This window comes from Populus trichocarpa, chromosome 10, assembly GCF_000002775.5.
Source record: "Populus trichocarpa isolate Nisqually-1 chromosome 10, P.trichocarpa_v4.1, whole genome shotgun sequence".
Classification (NCBI taxonomy): domain Eukaryota; kingdom Viridiplantae; phylum Streptophyta; class Magnoliopsida; order Malpighiales; family Salicaceae; genus Populus; species Populus trichocarpa.
Window position 1 is genome coordinate 14298745 of NC_037294.2, and position 19383 is coordinate 14318127.

General features: G+C 33.0%; 1 protein-coding gene across 1 annotated transcript; it reads right to left on the bottom strand.

Annotated features, from left to right (window-relative positions):
* Window positions 1-11143: 11143 nt before the first annotated feature.
* LOC7466901 (alpha-xylosidase 1) lies at window positions 11144-17186 on the bottom strand. The gene is made up of 3 exons (XM_002315908.4): window positions 16695-17186; window positions 15913-16598; window positions 11144-13300 (listed from the first exon to the last, which is right to left on the bottom strand). Exons 1-3 carry the CDS (start codon window positions 16913-16915, stop codon window positions 11421-11423), a joined length of 2787 nt encoding a protein of 928 aa, XP_002315944.1. The 5' UTR covers window positions 16916-17186; the 3' UTR covers window positions 11144-11420.
* Between the last annotated feature and the right edge of the window lie 2197 nt (window positions 17187-19383).

Below are 19383 nucleotides of genomic sequence, written 5' to 3' on the forward strand. Positions count from 1 at the left end.
ATCAAGGAAAGTAAGTTGTATCTGATAGATAATTATATAAAAAGTAGTAGCTGATAAATATGGAGGCATGGGATCATGGATGATTGTCATCTATTATTTATCATGTCATGTCTATCATGCCGTGCCAGTACAAATCTTGTTTTCACATGAGTTCTGAGTCAAGCACGTGTGAGTTACTGGTGGTGATTATTACTTTGGTAAATGTTTGGTGGGATAATATAAATGCGTTTTACATGGATGGTTGAGTATACGCGCTATGAAAGCACGTGTGGAGTGTGAGCGGGTGTGGGGGACAAATTTATCGCAGCTTTTTGGGAAACGGAGCGCCGCGAGTGGGCATCGTATTCGAGGGGTAGTTAAGTCTTGGAATGGCTTGTCCTCCGACACTTTAGTCAAAAGTATAGGGTCGTTGTTGTGGCAAATTTACAGTTGCTGCCACTTAAAATGTCTTGTTCCTGAAGTAGCCTTGTTGTGAGGAAATTTTCCCATCCTAAACGGCACCGCCTTGAAGTTTTTTAACTAGGAGTTGATTTTTTCATACTTTCATCGCTTAACTAGTTTCGTTTTTTCTTTTCTTTAATGGAGAAAAATGAGAGGCAATCACGGGGAAGGATTTGTCGGGTCATGTATTCGACTTGAGACTTTAGTGGCCAAATCTTTGAAAGTGGAGGAAATACTTTTTACCTTATTATTTAATGTGATTCTAGAAATAAGAAAAGCTGTCGATGTACAACTATGCTGAGATGTGCTGTTGCCTTGTATGACTATATTTCCCATGTTGTTTTTACCTCTTTTTTTAGTGCAATTATGTTGAAATGTGTTGTTGCCTTGTATGACTTTATTTCCCATATTTTTGTTTTGCCTTTTTTAATGGCTATTTTATAAGAAACACTCGAAGATTTAGGGAAAGAGAACAACGAGTGCAATTGAATTCATACGATGTTTTTTTTTTCAATTTTTTTAATTGCATCATTTTTTTATCAAATAAATTAATAATTAATTTCACGTTAATTTTTATAAAAAAAAATTCAAATAAAAATACAGAATCAAAGTGTCAAATACAGTAAATGTTTAACATGGCCAATCTTAAATTAGAATGACATGGATTTTTTTATCCTCCTATTTTTATTTTTATTTCATTACAATTATTTTAGTTTTTAAAAATTTTTTTTCAGTCTAAAACTTTGTTTTTCTTATTTTTTAGTCTCTGATTTCAAAAATAAAAAAAAATTGTTAAAAAACAACAAATAAAAAAAAATTACTAGTTGGCCAAGATTTCAGCCATGAAAAAGTCATCTTTGATGTTAACGGTTCATTTCGACAAGAATTATATTTAGATATTCTTTGTTTTTTATCATGTCTGAAAAAATAAATTGAAACTCATAATTTTTTTAGAATTAGGTTGATTTTGCAACTTCAAACCAGTTTTTTTACAAGTTTAAGATGATAAATGTGTTTTTTTAAGTTTTTTATAGTGTTTTCTTAGATATTTACAGGTAAAATTTTGTTTGGAAATGAGTTTTTAGAGTGCAATAAATTCTACCCTGATTTCTTGACAGCCATTATAATGGTCAGAACTTGGGTTTATGGACGATATATTATTGTCTGATGCAGTAGATGATGCATTACTACAGTAGCTAACGCATCACTTATTTTCTTGAAAGATAAATGGCCTGGTAACATGTCATCAAATTGTGCCAAAAAAAAATAATAACCCGCGTGCTAGGGCTTGGGTTTTTAGCCCTGAACACATATGAGCTTGAGATTTTTGTCAAGCACAGGTGCCTAATCTCTCTCTTTTTTTTTAAAGATATTTACTCGGATCTTTATCTTCTTTTTTTAAAAAAAAATGTATCTTGTTATATTATTTTTTATTAGAATCCTCCATCATATTTTAAAAAATAAAGGTATTAAATTTAGCAAGGGTTGGGACCTAAATCATGAATTAAACTGATTAATCCAGTTTGATTTGGGTTTATCAAAAACATTATCATCATAATTTGTTTATAGAAAAAATTGAATTGACATTGTTTTATATTTTAAAAAATAAAAATTAGTTTTAGTTTGATCGACTATGTTAACTTAGGCTACACTTTAAAATTGAGTCCACTCAAAATATCATTGTGTTGATGTTTATAAAAAACAAAATAGCAGTATTTATAATTTTTTAGTCAAATTTTGTTTTGATAAAGTTAATAAGTCATGACCGGATGTATTAAATTGATCAGATCGTTCAACTATTTTCATTCTGATAATGCTAACATTTATTAGCGCATAAAAACCTTTGTTAGTTCCTTTAACAGTTCATTTTTAATTTTAAATTCACAATCATAATTCTTCTTTTTGCTGCAAGAAAATGCTTTGATAACGATTGTGTTTTTTTTTTTTTCCATTGAAAAAATACAATCCGATTCACTAGCAGACCATATAACTAGTTTTATTTTAAATTCCGACATTGATTATAAAAAAAAAAAACAGAAAATCCAGAATATTAGTTGGATTATATATATATATATATATATATTCTTCAAGGGTGTGCTGGCTGTTTGCCAAAATCTTGTTTCTACTTGGGAAATTTTTAAACCGTGTTCAGGAAAAAGGTTCGAAAATTGTACGTGAGCGAGGTGTTATTTTAGATTGTTGAACAGCGAAAAAAATAGAAATAAATAAAAAACTAGGAGAATTATGCAAATTACACCAATTTCAATTTTAATTTACCAGCTACTTTGTTTTGTAGCCTTAAGTAGACCGTGAGAATATATCGGTATATATTTTATACGATGAATGTTTTTATTGCTTGGGTGGTCATCCCGTGCATTTCATAAATAAGACATATTCTATCAAGAAAAAATGCGCGACATCAATAAATCCATCAGATATTACTTGCAAAGTGATTTTATTTTTACATGATGATATGCAGACAAACCCTTTTTTTCTAATACGAGCGAATGGTTACAATGGTAGAAGATAGAAGAAAGGAAGAGACAACCAGGGATCGAGTCATTTGAGGTGGGCGTGGTTATATTTTTCTTTTGACTCTACTTAGATTTTGTTTGTTTTTATATTTTAAAAATATTTAAATATTTTTATTTTTTTATTTACTTCAGATTAATATTTTTTTTGTGTTTTTAAATCATTTCGATATGTTGGTATCAAAAATATTTTTTTAAAAATAAAAAAACATTATTTTAATACATTTATGAATGAAAAGCACTTTGAAAAACAACTGCAACCATACTTCTAAACAGGCTCTGGATTCGGAGTAGAAAGAGGTTTTTATTTTCTATCGAACCTGGGATGGGTTAGAAGGTCATCGTTGACAACCAAAAAAAAATATGGTGTCTTTTAGTAACACAATAATACTATAATACACAATGCAAAAATATTTTTTAAATCTATACTTATATTGAATTTTACTTGACTATTGGTACGAAGTTAAATATAAACAATGAAGTAGTAGATTCAACTACGAACTTATTTTAAAGATTGTTTATATATACAATATAATCTTGAACGAGCTCCGTTGAAGCTCGATGCGAATAAACAAGATTTTATTCCACATCTTCGAGCTATCTTGTCATTGAATGGATGAAACTTTGATAAATATTTATTTGATTTCTGTAATTATTTTTTTTCTTGTTTTTTATTTATAGAATGACAAAATGGAATTTTCAAGATTATAAAACAATAACATAAAAACTTTTGCTACTCTAAACTTCCTAAACCACATTGATTTTTTTTTCATGGGCATTCCATTTTGAAATAAGAAATTTTCATTAACGGGTATAAAACACACACACACATGTATGATATAGCAGTACAAGGGGATGATTAATCTTTATATAATTGCTTTGATTATAAATCCCGGCAAAATAATCTACAAGTCTAGGACTTGGCATGGACAAAGCGGTCTTAGGAATGCATTGACCTGTGTGCAGGTCACGTGCTCGAACCTAGGAGCGCACTGCCTTGTGTGCCGGTCAAGTGCTCAAGCATGGGTCGTGAATGTATATGTACATGTCATCTCATAAGAATATGACATGGGGCTGATGGAGGGGTGTAATTTAATTAGTTAAATTTTAAATTTATTTTTAAAAAGTTATCAGTTAGAATATAAATCTCATAATTTGATTATTGAAGGCTGATTTTATTGTTAACTTCAGAATCTTAAAAAACATGTAAGCTGACACAAATATATATTGTTATAAAAAAAATTAAAAAAAATAACCCATGAACTATTATAATTACAAACGCACGACATCATATGTTATATTTAGGACATGAATACAAAAAAGAGTAAGCCCAGCCTGCAATGTGACCTATCTTGGTAAGTTGTACTTGATCAACTAACAAACACCATGAACCTAAAAAGATTGTAATAATATATCGATGATGATGATAATTCCACTACTTGGTGAATAGATAATACTAGATGTACATAATGAGATATAATTAAGTTGACTAATAGCACATATAAAACATGGTTCAATCATTTTTTGTTTTGAGTGATTTACGTCAAAAAATTAAATATAAAAAGGGGAAGTGGAATTAAATATTTTCACTCGACACATTCCGATAAAAAAACTCCTGCTAGATAGAGCATCATAGCAAATATATGTAATAGCCTTTAACATGTGCCAATGTCACCTTCAATTAACCTAAAACACATTAGTATATTAATATAAAGATAACCACACTCATTTAAATGTAAAATTGATGATTTGTAGGGAAAGCTAAGTAAGAGTGCTCAAAGCTAAGTAACGGTGCTTAATCATAAATCATCAATAAATCTTAATTATCTATCAAAACCTATATGAAAAACCGCCACTCATGACCATAAACAGGTAAAATCATAATTTTCCAAAATAAAATGTTAAATGTAATTCTATCATCTTTAACCTCAACACAATTTTTTCAGCGGAAAATACTGATATTCACTACATAATTCCTCCATGTTTTCATATTTTCTTTGTAATATTAAAATTCTGTAAGGTTTCATCCAAAACACATCAATTAAATAAAATTACAAGTTAATTCCTTTTTATTTCATTTCAATTTATTTTCATATGCATAGATAACCCACACACGAACAAATTCAAGCAAATCAATAACATGTCAACTAACATCACTTAAACCCCAAAATATCAACAACTAATGTAAAGAAAAAACCCCAAAACAATATCATAAATCCATTAGAAAAGGAATAAAAAAAACTTGCTCGGGATAAAAGGAATTATATGAACAATCTGTAAACCAGGGTTTGAAGAGAAATAAAGAACATTCACGAGAAAGGAAAAAAAATGAACGAAGAGGTTCTGTTGATGCATGCGTGTGTGTGTGTCTGGAGAGAGAGAGATAGAGAGAGAGAGAGAGAGGCTTCTGGGTCAAACTAATGGATTAAACGTAATGGGCTAATACTAATATAAATACATGGGCCAATAATTTAAAATAACTTATGGGCCTCGCATATATAATCGGGTTTATTTGTACAGGAGACTCTGGGCATGTTCCCCGCCGCATCTTTTTTTATTTATCAAGGGGACATTGTCTCTTATACCCATCCCTGACAGGTCGGATTTTTCCAGATACCCACTGGAACAAACAACTTTACCCTGCCCTTATACTACCTTTTTTAAAAATAGAAGTAAATTACGTAAAACTTGATTGGGTTTATAAATTAATTTTTAGGAATTATTTTTAAAAAAAATTATACTACCTTTTTTAAAAAATAAAAAAAAAGACCGTTTTAACCTTAATTTCAAACTATTTCAAAAGCATTTTTAACCAAACATATTAAATTATTTTTTGTTCAACCTCAATTTCAACCACAGTTTTAACCAAACACCTATTTTTTCAAACCAACCTCAATTAAAAATATTTTTTATAAAATATTTTTTTTCAAATCATAACCACAACAACCACAGCAATATCAAACACACTCTTAGCTTGTGACTAGATTCGTTGCTAGCGTTTTGTTTCAAGTATAGATTTGAGATGTAATAATGTTATTGTGGGCATATTTTTTTTTTTAAAAAAAAAACAGGCGTAAATTAATAACATGGTAAGGTAACTCTAAGACGAAAACTTAGTTTGATTAAAAAATAGTATTGTTTGAATATTTTTCTGGAAAAAATATTGAGGCTGTGGGGGAACTTTTCTACAGTATTATTAAACATAATCAAATGGATCAAATTTAAAATCTCCTGACACAACTTTTTATCTAGTCCGAGCTTTAAATTAAACTGTAAGAAAGTTAAACCAATGTGACTTAGTTGATTCGACAGATTTAAAAAAAACTTGAACGATCGGTAAAAATATAAAGTTTAAAAGCAACACAAACGACTGGTAAAAATATGATTTGATTTTAAAAAAATAAAAATATTTTTTTAAATATTAAGATAACAACATATTAAAATAACTTGTATCAATCCATTAAATTCACGAATTAGGTGTGAACATGATTATAATAAACTGACCTAGCTGGGCAATTTGTTTATTTCCTTTCCCTTCCTATCCTGTCTCTCATATTAGACCTTTACTGGGCAAGAGGGATGAAGTTTAGGACTGGATTGAAGATTTTTGAGAGAATCGAGAACTAAATTGAATGAAGTTGGTAAAAAGTGTTTGGAGCATGTAATACGTGCAACAGTGTGTGAGGAAAGTTGCAACATAAGGGAGGCATGTGGGGCCTCTGCAAGCTCCGATGGAGGCCTTCATTTATGTCTTTGGAATCGTCTAGGTGTGGTAGAATGGACAATTGATTGCCTAGCTTTTTTAATTAGCGTGTTTGTTAATACACGCGGGCTTCTTCTTCTTTTTTTAAAAAAAAAAGACACTGAATTCAAAAGCTTTTCCTCTAAAAGCAGAAGTTTTTTTTTTCATTGACACCGTAAAAAATAAAGCATTAAATATTTAAATTACAAGTTTGAACGCTGATATTTGGCCTTGTGGGAAAAACCAGTTGTATTAGGTGCCTCTCTTTCCACGTGACTAAAAAAACATGTATTACTTACTAGATAATTGACTGTGGTACAAAAACAAATTGATTTAAGAAAAAAAATGTTTACCTGGGTTTCGTGATATAACCCATAAAAAAACTTCAATGATAAAAAAAAAGAGTCTGTCTGCAGCTAATTTTTTAAACTCAGAAAAAATGAACCTAAATTCTAAAATGACATGATTTTATTTTTAAAATACTGCGAATACTATATATTAGATGTATCTAGGTTTTGTAATCTAACCCTTTAAATATGCGAATTGAATCATGAATTTCAATGTATTCAAAAGTTTTTAATTATTTTTAATTTAGTTATATAGTACATGAGATGAGTGATGAACTTGTTTTAATAACTTTGTTCCCTTTTAAATTGGTTTTTATTTAACTATAAGACAAAAAAAATAATTATAAATTCAAGCACAAACTAAATATTGAAGTATTTATTTCAAATCATGATAAACCCACGTATACCAAGCCAAAGAAAATATGTAGCCCGGTTTAGAATAAATAAGATATTATAGGATAAAATTAAAAAAAAATCAATAAGAAAAATAAATACAAATAAAAAAAGCCAGGGCGTATAGGTCTGGGGAAGGCGCATGGACCTAGGGTAGCCCTCCTAGGCTTGTTTTATAACTTTTGTTTTTTTAGGAATGAAAAACATGTTGTCTACCCCGCTTGTTATTTTTTAAAGAAAAATGACAAGCAACGCATCTCATACTGTTAAGCATCCACTTCCTTAAAGGTGTAAACTCATTTTACAACCATCTTGATGGTAGCCCAATGGTAAGAGTTTGGGACCAAGAAGTTTGTTTACTCTGTGATCTTAGGTTCGAGCCCTGTGGTTGCTCATATTATGGCCACTGGAGGCTTACATGGTCGTTAATTTTAGGGCCTGTGGGATTAGTCGAGGTGCGCGCAAGTTGACCTGGACACCCACGTTAAACTAAAAAAAACAAATTTACATTTTTTTTCATCCAAAAACAACTAAGAAATATCACAGGGGCTTAAAAAAACTCATTCCTGGTATTAAATCACAATTCAATTAATTAAAAAGTGAAAAATTAACCTCATTAAAAAAACAAATCCCGAATCCCGGTTTGATTTTTCAGACAATATAAATAGTAAAGTAGACCTGATTGAAACTGTCGTTATAAATGAAATTCATTCACATCAATAACAACGAGTTTCGTTATTGAAAAATATCAATTTAAAAACTTTGCCTTTCGTTCACCTGATTCGACCACTCTCTCTCTCTCTCTCCTCCCCTCTTCTCTCCCATGCTTGGGACCACAACATGAAGAAAATAAATTTCAGGGCTAAAACGTGAAAAACTCACAAGAGAGCGATTAAAATAGAAATTAAATTGAAAAAAAAGAACTTTAGAGAGTAAACATACATTTTTTTATTGGTATTTTTCATCGAGCAAACTGTCTACACTTTGATCCATGTTATATGCGAAGTTTACACTTCACTTATAAAACTTTATTTATATATATATATTTCAGTCCATTAAATTTTAGACAAGAGAGACAAAGTCATCTAAAATAAAAAGTTTGAGAACCAATGTTTTTTCTTGTGACTTATGTTAATAAAAATGTATTTGTTAATGGGGTGTAAAATATATTTTTTTTAAAAAATATATTAAAATATTTATTTATTCTTTACATCATTACATTAAAATAACATAAAAAATACTAAAAAAAATATCAATTTCATATTTTTTAAAATTATACATATTTAAAAAAAAACTAAAAAACATTAGGTACTATATTCTCAAAACTGTAAATCTAAATCCACCCTTCAGTTAATCCACACTTCTATTTATACTGGGATCATAAAATGTATATATACGATCCCTAATGTACATATTTAAATTGAATTTTCATGGTCTTGATACGTACCAGAATCTTCGGAGGAAGCCAGAATACTGTATACCTGTCCTATGAAATACTTGAAAAGAGTCAAAGCAAGGGATTTAAGTTAGATACTATCTATGAAACACTTGAAAAGAGTCAAAGCAAGAGGACAAGATCTACAATATCCTTTATTTATTTATTTATCAAATGTAAGAAAAAGATCTACAATATCCTTATTTCTTTGCAAGGTCGTGGGATGAATAGCCCAGAGTATTCTGGTTTGTAGCATGGAAAACAATTAACTATTATTTAAATTCATTTATTAAAGGAGATATATTTTCAGAGTAGCACGCACCCAGCACGTGTTGCTGTCCACATCAGGAATAGCACTGATCAAATCCAGCTGTACATATCCCATCACCTAAATAAGAGCACGTATATAGTGAGAATCTCTTCAATTATTTTTGTTGTTAGAATATAAATAATTTAAACTCTATTAACAAAAATATAGTATAGTTCTTGATTTCTTATTACTATATATTTTTTAAAAAAACGTTTTTTTGTCATGATTCCTCAATCTAATTAAAAATAAAAAAGTAAATATTTTTTTTATTATCAATACATGAACACGCATCACCGGGTCAGGTGACCTTCCATGTTCCTTTTAAAAAAAAAAACACGTGACCTTTATAAAAAATAACAAAATCTCAACTAACATGCATACATATGTAACCATGAACATCATATGTATGATCCATGCATTAAGCTCGCCTATGCCTGTGGAGAGGAAAACAAGTGGTTGACGCAAGAGGTGATGTGTAGACAGAGAAAGGTCGCTTCGGTTCCCGCCAAAAGCGCCGAAGTGGAGCCTAGTGACCTCACTTTCCCGCCTAAAGGACTCGATACGTGTCCCGCCTAATGGTGATGATAAAAGTTGAAGGGCCACATCGAAAGGAGTCCGGTAATCTGGTGTCCGGCAGTAAAAACCCAATCATCAACTCGTGATTTTATTTTTTTAAAAATATAGACAAGACAATGTCATTTGTTTTGATTCATTTTTACAAAAATAAATAAATAAATAAAATTGTTTACCCTCCCAACCTAGAACTCCATAATAGCCTCAGTTTATCTTCATATTAAGTTTTATAATTATAATTATGGATTCACTCAAGTTTTTCAGTTGTTCAGACTAAATTAATTATTTTTCTATTTTTTTTCTATACCTGAATCGGTCCTGGATTATGGGTTAGCCAACTCCAGAGCTAGCCCGGGTTTTATTATTAGACTACCATAACATCATTAATTTTAATATTTAATATAAACTAAATTAAAAAATATATATAATTATTTGTTTGAATAGGTGTTAAAAGTAAAATCATTTATATATATATTTTATTATATCTTATTTACCTTTAATCAAATATAATCCAAAGATAATCATTATATTTTATATATTAATGTCAAACATATAATCCAAAAATAATCATTATATTTTATATATTAATGTCAAACATAATTTTATATTTAATTTTTATTCTATCTTGTCTTTTATGTGTCATCTCTCGCCACAATAACCAAACGTACCTACTGGGCAGCCTAACCAAATGTATTGTGCAGCCAAATGATATTTAAGTAAAATTTTGCATTTAAAATGGCGACTTTTTGACGTTTATCCACGACTTCTTTTCGTTAATTTTTGGGGTGCATAATGATCTGGAATTTCGTCCTGGACGGGCTAAGCTATGGACACAGATCACTGAACCCAGTGAGAAAGTCCGCCAAGAAGGTTCAGTACCGTTTTTAACAAATCTAAGAGACTAACAGCCTAAGTTAACGTTAAAAATAAAATCCAATTCTGGTTAAAATATATTTTATCTAATTAAATACAATATTAATGTGATGAACCGCGGCCAGCATTATGGTGCAGTCCAAAGGATCACTGTCAGTTCCAAATAACAACAACAATAAAATTATTATTTTTATCTACTTTTTTTCATGAACCCTTTTATACTTGGAAAATAAAATTAATATTTTTATCTACTTTTTTTTCACGAACCCCTTGTTGTCAGATCACAGGCCTCACATTGCTGGATTCTGAACTGCTGTATCCTGTAAAACTCGTGTAATTTTGGCATCCAAGCCATGGCCCCAGGCCCAAACCTGAGCCAGATTTTAGTTTTACCCCGCGGTGCAAACCCACAAAAAAAACTTTTTTGACACAGAATTTGGGCGAAAGGAAAGAAGCCGTCAACCAAGACCATATCTATCCTTATAGAACAAGAATACAAATCCAGAATCCAAAAGCTGCATTATAACTCCAAGGAACTTGAGATTGCATTGCTTCATTTTAAGCTACAATATCATTGAAAATGCTCTAACAAAGCAGTGAGATATAAACTTACTTTCTGTGAATTGTTTTTCATGGAAAAGGATGAGCATAGCTCAGCTCATCTCCTCTACTAGAACCCTGACAAAAAACTCGAAATGCATCAACAATCTAATTAGATGGAATAGTACCATTTCAATACGTGATCCGAAATACATGTAATGAACCTTCTGAATGCTCAACCACTGACCCCCATTTTCCAGGACACAGCAAAGTTTTTGCCAACAGGGATTTCTAAACCATGAACTTCTACCATCATTATCTTCTTCTTTTCATCACCAACTTCCAGGTTCGTAATATATTTCTGCTCTAATGAGCTTAACTCGATGTTTGAAGCACCAGTCACTGGCTTCCCATCAACCTCCAGGGAAGATGGTGCTCCGCTTCCACCCAATCCCAACACTGTTACCTTGACAATTTTCCAACCCTTGTCCAAAGCAAACTTGCTCTCCTGAACTTCTGACCACAATTTTACAGTTCCTTCACTTACAGTTGCATAGAAATCTACATATGTTGCAGATCCGCTTCCCAGTTTCATTTCTTGGAGCTCATCGTCATCAAGGAAAAGTTTCCCTGCGGCTTTTCCATCAGTAGCGCCTGCAGGGAAGCTGACTAAAAGCGTAAAAGGTGTCATTCTGGCTTCCTTAGAAATTAACCCACCCTGTTGCATGGGTAGGATTGAGTTTTGATACAAATGCACATTAACTACATGCAAGGGTGCATCAAGAGTAACGTACTGCCCTCCTTCTGATGTAATGCTCTGTGTCATATCGAACATGTTGTACCAACTACCAGGAGGAAAGAGTGCTTTAACCTGTGATTTTCCTTGCTCAAGCACCGGAGATATCATGAGGCTACTTCCAAGCAAAAACTGAGTGCTCAACCCGTAACATTCAGTGTAATCTGGGAATGAGAAGAAAAGTGGTCTGGCAATTGGGGCCCCGGTGGTATGAGCCTCGTAATTCAGTGTGTACAGATAAGGAAGAATCTTATACCTCATGCCAAGTGCATTTCTAGCGGATTTGGCTACTGACTCCCATTGATAAAGCTCCTGCCTTGGGGAATAATAGTTCGCATGATCCCTAGAGAAGGGATAGAAAGCACCCACCTCGATCCACCTGTTGCAAAGCTCTTCTGTGGGTGCAGGATAAAAGCCACATATATCTGATCCAACCATCGGTACCCCAAAAATACCAAAATTTATCATAGTAGAAATAGAATATTTCAAATCCTCCCAAGTGCCTTTGTTATCACCGGTCCAGTGAGCAGCATATTTGCCTGATCCAACATAAGTGGAGCGTGATAATATAAATGGCCTCTTGCCTTCAAGGCCTTGAAGGGCCTTGTGGGTAGCAATGGCTTGAGAGAATCCATATATGCTATGAGCATCATACTCCAAAACACCATTGTAGTGAACTGCACTGGTTGCTATGGTTTTGTACCCTATTGGAACCTGCAATCCTGAAGCGTTTATCTTGTAAGGCGGATCATCCCATCTTGTTTCTGTTATGTTTTTGCAATCCAAGCAACAGTCCCAACCTGGTCCAGTTCCACTTGGACACTGCTTGTCCTTTGGGATTTTGCACAGTCCCGAACAAAAATTTGAAGCTTCATTCATGTCAATCCAAAGACCATCGACAGGGACGAGTTCATGGAATCGACGAATTTCATCACCCCACCATTCAACAGTTTTTGGATTGAGAAAGTCAGGAAAGTTAACAGCTCCAGGCCAAACTTGAGCTAGGTAGGGCTCACCCTGATACTTGATAAACACATCATTGGCAATGCCTCTTTGGTACACACCATAACTGGAATTAACACCAATTCCAGGATCAATAAGGACAATATACTTCATCCCAATGCTATGTATTTTTTCTAGGAATGCGAGGAGCTTTGGGCGAGGATAGTTGTTGGGGTTGAGGGTAAAGTCCTTGTGGCCATCCATGTGATCATCATCGTTCCAGATGACGTCAAGCGGGATTTGAGCATTTTTGTAGTTCTCGACAACATCTTCAACCACAGACAGGTTATGGTAACCCCATCTACACTGGTGGAACCCTGTTAACATCAGAATCACATGATTAGCAGAATGATGTTTCCCAGCGTTTAGAATGTGATTCTTCGGTTAGATTAAATAACAACCGAAAAAAATATTGAATTGAATTTGAAGTTTTCAATAGCTAAAAATTCCATGATAAATAAATCAGGAAGCACTAGGATCTATGCTTGAATGGATGGTATACTTACATTATGTCTTGTAATCCGCCGAAACAGAGAAAAAGCCACAATTATTAAAATTGCTCGGAGGTCGACCCAGACCCAACCGACCATCAAGATGTTAAAGAAAAGTCAATCAGATTTGACTGGAAAACCTGATTTGATTATCTTTTTTATTTTATTTTGCAATGAAACATAGTTTGTTTTTTTTTAAAAAAAAAAACTAAAACTTGTTTTGATTGATATGGTAACTCACCTAACCTATGATCTGAGCCTTTGGCTGAATTATGAGTCGGGCCTGATTTAATTACCATGAAAATAGTTTGAAGATATAGTTACTTGAGTCACAACATTATTGTAGTTCATGAAATAAAGACAAACTGACACCTAAAGCTTTTTCAATCGTGTTCATTAAACTACTTCAAGAAATTTTCTTATCTGTTCTTTAACTACAATATACTTTAACATAAGTTGTTTACATCATGATTCAAATTCAGCAGCTCAAACATGATAAATGTATCCTGCTCAAATTCAACTACAGGTATACTAATAGTTCTTTTTATCAAATCTCCATTGTCTTATCAAGAACCATTTTAAGCTAAAAAGTGGCCCAAGTAATTAAGCAAACGAGAAGCCGCAGGATCACATAAAAGATGATACTACAACAAAGGAAAATTTCAGATTTTCGCCTATAATTTTTTTGTTCCCTCTCAATTTCTCCTAGATAGCTATAGCATGCCTGTCTTATGTTTCGATGGTTCAGCTACCGACATGAGAATCTTCATAATGCCGTGGGAAAAACAACAGAACAATATTACACATTCCCCGCCACCTAAGGGCAATCATGTGGGACACGCATATAATTATCACAGCAATGTGAAAAGATTGGAGATTGAATGAAGGTTTTCCACTTCATGTAGGAAGGACAAGTTTCTGGAGGACCGCATGCTCTGCAAGGCGGATTGGATAGTAGTGCCTTCTGGGGTCCAGTGGTCTCTTTGCAGAAAACATTAGCAAAAAAAAAAGGTCTAGGATTTTTGGCTTGCAAAGTTGAGCTAGAAAGAAGAAAATTTCAAATGCGAGATATGGAAGTAAGACCACTCTTTCTTTATCTTTATCTGTAGCGTGGATAATGGACTTGAGGTCGACACCCCGATCACATGACCCATATTAGATTTGTAGGAAATACGGGTCTAAAGCCATGATGAACCATATAGATCACCCGACATCCAAGACCCAAATAGATTTTCATTTGGGTTTGGGTCCAATGCTCCCATGAAACCTCAATTAGGGCTCCTAGAAGCCTTAATTATCCCCTTTACGTGTTCTCTAGGAATTGGTCATGCTATCTTATCAAAAAGTACATAGATCACAAAACCCAAAATAAAGCAGCTTTTGAGTGACCCTTTGTCACTTTTAACCTTTTTCTTTAATAAAACTATAAATAACAAGCACATTAATCATTTTATCCTTATATGAGCACCCACGCGAATTCAAGCTTAGTATAAATTTTTTAAAGATTCTCAGCAACCTTATCAGTGGATCAATAGTGAAAATATCATTTTAATTACAGATTAATATATATATATATATATATATACACACATATAGACTTAAAGTTGTTACCAGTGAATTACGAAATAGTTTCGATAGGTGAAAGCATTTAGAATCACAATGAAGTAAAGTATATGATGGACCAACCCCACCTAACCCAAATTAAAAAAAAAAGGAGCAATAACATCCCTGTCATGCAATAACACGAGTGTCCAACTCTTACGCAGCCAATAGACATCACATCGTCGATCAAACTTTGCCCACATGCCACGCCAACCAGCCGGTCCTAATTGTCTAGACATCTCAATCATCCTCCTTCGGTGATTTGACCAAAGAGATTGACACTGTTATTAATTAATTAAACTAAGAGCATGTTTACACAAAACATGGTCACTGTAAGATCTTCAATCAATGATATGATTATATTATCTTTAACTTGTGGTATCATGACTAGACAAAAAGAGCTAGAAACGAAATGTATTTGACTGCCACTTGCTGTGAACGGTGGTGTTGCTATACTTAAAGTTCTAACCGGGCACCGATATTCTAATGTTGGTATTCTAGACTTCCCACTGTGAATTTTAGTGTTATCACACTACTGGATAGGTAAATTCCATTATAATGTCAAAAAAATCCCATTCACGAGACAGTACAAATCGAATCAAGCACAATCATTAGACCTCAAACACAAAGTGAGGGAGGTACCACTGTTATAGTTGCAAATATCGACACGCTATTATCAGTAACACATGTGGCAGACAGCATTAAAGGGCATGTTTATCGTTCTAAATAATCACCTACACCTTATTATATCAATAAAACAAAAAAAAACATAAACAAGCAGTGATGAGAGAATGCAATGAAACTAAAGAGAAAAATAGTGAAGAATAGGATCATACCAAAAGCCCAGTAAGGCATTGCAGCTGGTCTGCCAATCAACGAGGTATACTGATCAACAACGGCAAGAGGAGAGGGCCCGGAAAAGAAGTAGAAGTCGAAAACACCCCCAATAATCTTGTACGTCAAAGAAGTCCCTCTGTAAAACACATCCATGCCATTGCTATTCAACAACAGCACAGCATGAGCGTAAGCCTGACCCTTGACGTTCCTAAGATCCATGTACACCGGATGGGACCCATACAAATCAGCATTAAGATTAATGGCTGAGATATCAGTTGTATACAGAGTGTATGGATCCCCAGGGAATAGCTTAATACCATGTGGCTGTGTGTTCTCTCCAAGACCATACAATGAAGCATCATTTGGCAGCTGTGTGGATATCTCCAAGTACTGGTCTTTAAACACCATTACACCAAATGAGCTTGACCCATCAGAGCTTGAATTGAAAAGGGTCTGCCCATTTGATTTTCTCTTAACAGAAAAACTAAAAGGGTCTGCTATGTAGTTAAAAATTAGCTCAGCGCCTGAGTATTCTTGAACTGTTGTTATTAGGTTCTTTCTTGATCTCCCTATTGTTTGCTTCAATGCTGGCGCTTGCTCTCTTGGTAAGAGATTGTACGGCACTTCCCACCTCTGCTTCTCTGCATCAGTAATACGGACCCTTAAACGATCTTGTGTTTCATGCCTGTACAAGTTTAATAATGTTAGTCGTTTATTTAGAGTTAGGTGCAGCGAGGGTCATGAACGTGACAAACATGCAAGTGATAGTAAAGGAGCTTACTTGACATAGAGCTGCAAGAGGGGGATATCAGGACCGTAGATGTTGTTCCTTTCCTTGACTTGGAGGAGGCCACCAATGCCTCCATCAGGGGTTTCTTTAAGGGAGATGAGACGGTAGCCATTGCCAATTTTGGTGGGTGTAGAAGATGAGTTTACTAGATGGAAACATAGGAGCAAAAGGAGAAGATAATTAAAGAAAGACAGAGAAAGGAAAGAAAACATTGTAACTAAACTGCCTGGTAGAGTAGTTTGAGTAGCGGGTAGGAGGCTCTTTTTAAGGACCTATTTGAGAGACTGTTTAGTGTCCAGAGACCATGAAAAGTGAGGGAAGAGCGTTCAGCACCAACATGCGAGGCAGGACCATGGACTGTGATTCGAGGCATGAGGCCATCACTGTCATGTGACGATGATGAAGGTCCGTGGGCCATTGCACCCTAAAATTGAAGGTCACATTTTTTATCCATAATTTTTGGCCCCATTTGGTTTCGACTGTGGTAACTAGCTGCGGCCTGTTTGGGATAATTATTACAAATTATGATTGTAAGCAGCAACAGCTGTGTTTTAAAAAAAATCAAGAATACACACGGGTCGATCTATCATTGAGACTCACATAACATCTCACGTTAAAATCATGATACCAACACGTATGCTTAGAAGATAAGATAAGAGCTCTAATAAGAGCTATATGTAAATAGGATACATTTATTTAATTAAAAAAACCAGTTTTATCAGTAATTAAGCTCCGTTTGTTTGCTGGAAAGTAATTTTTTTTTAGAAAATAAATTCCGGGAAAGTATTTTCCGATATTTGGTAGTGTAATAAAAAATAAGTTAGAAAACACTTTCCAGTATTTGGTTATGTCATGGAAAATGAGCTGAAAAATAACTTATTAATGTTTTATTTTTCTCAAGTTTATTAAAATAATGAGGAACAAATCTTACAAATTAAAAAGTTGAATGAGAATGAAATTGAAAAAAAATATAATTTCATAAATTATCTCAAATAAAATAAATAATAATCAAAATAATAGATATCAAATATAAAAAATTAAAAAAAATAAAAGGTGAATAAATTAAAATAATAATAATTAACATTTCATAAATTATTTCAAATAAAATAAGTAACAATAAAAAAAATAAGGACCAAATTTGATAGATAAAAAATTTCAATAAAAAAATGATAAGAAAAAAGCAAATAGCAATTATAAAAATAAGAACCAAAATTAATATAAAAATTAAATTTCAAGAGATGGGATTGAAAAATAAATATTCAAAACAAATTATATATAACAATCAAAAGTTTGAGGATCAAATTTGATATAATCAGCAAATAATGACATTTCTAAATTTTTCACAACTTCCAGAAAGTGTTTTCCGCCCAAATTTTCCAGGAAAACACTTTCCTGAAAACCAAGCCAAATTTTCCTTTGACTGGAAAGTGTTTTCCGTTGACCAACTTTTCTAATGGCAAACAAACACAGGAAAGTTTGGAAAGTGGTTTCCTGGAAACCACTTTCCGGAAAACAAACACAGCCAAAAGGGAAAACATTTTCCTGGAAATCAAACCAAATTTTTCTTTGACTGGAAAATGTTTTCCGTTGACCGAAAAGTGTTTTCCGTTGACCAACTTTTCTAATGACAAACAAACACAGAAAAATTTGAAAAGTAATTTTCCAAAAAATGAATTCCAGAAAACAAACATGGCCTAGATCTCGTGACGTTGGGTTTGGACTGGGACGGACCATCCAAATTGGACAAGAAACCCTGGTTCAAATTAGAGCAATTGTCAGGTTTTTGAGTAGCGGCATTAAATTGTAGCTTTCAAGGTTGCTGAAAGCGTGGGGGTGTGGACGGCTGAGTGTTATGAAACTGTGTTAATGTTTGATTAAAAAAAAAAATATTTTTTTATTTTTAAAAAATTATTTTTGATATTAACATATCAAAATAATATAAAAATATTAAAAAATTTTAATTTAAAATAAAAAAATATATTTTTAAAATATAAAAACAAACATCTCCTCGAGATAAAATGTTTTTAACAATTGACACGCAATACAAACAATTTTACACTATGACTGACTTCTTCTTGTTAAGCGTGAAAGTAAATAGAATTCAATCCAAATATTTCAGCTTCTTAAATTAAAAAACAAAACGAAACGAAAATGAGACAGACTATAAGAAGCTGACAAGACTGATGATATTATACCGCCTCGTGACCATTCATAGATATTGTCACTCTCTCCATCACCCTTACTTTTCTATATTATCGGCGTAGAAAAGGCAGGGGCGGAGGCGGGGGTCAGAATTTTATTTTCTTATAAATTTTAACTTTAAAATTAATAAATTTAAACTTTTGTTCCCTTGCTAATTTTTTTTTTTTTTTTTTTAATTTGGCCCCGAAACCTAGCTACCCCTAAAAAGGCCTCTCATTTAACTGTATCAGTATGCCATGGAGATTCGCTTTGGATGCTTGCTTTTGAATCGCTCATTTTCATAAGCTACAAGTACGAGCAGTAAAAATATCTGAGAAAAAAATCAAATCAATCAGTGTATCACCTGCAAAACTGACAGGAATACAGCAATCGTATGCTTGTATGCAAGCACATCACACGCACATAGTTACCGTTGAATAGGTGCGAGAGAGGGAAGATTTTGGCTATAGCTAGATCTGAGCTGCAAGTAACCTTTTGG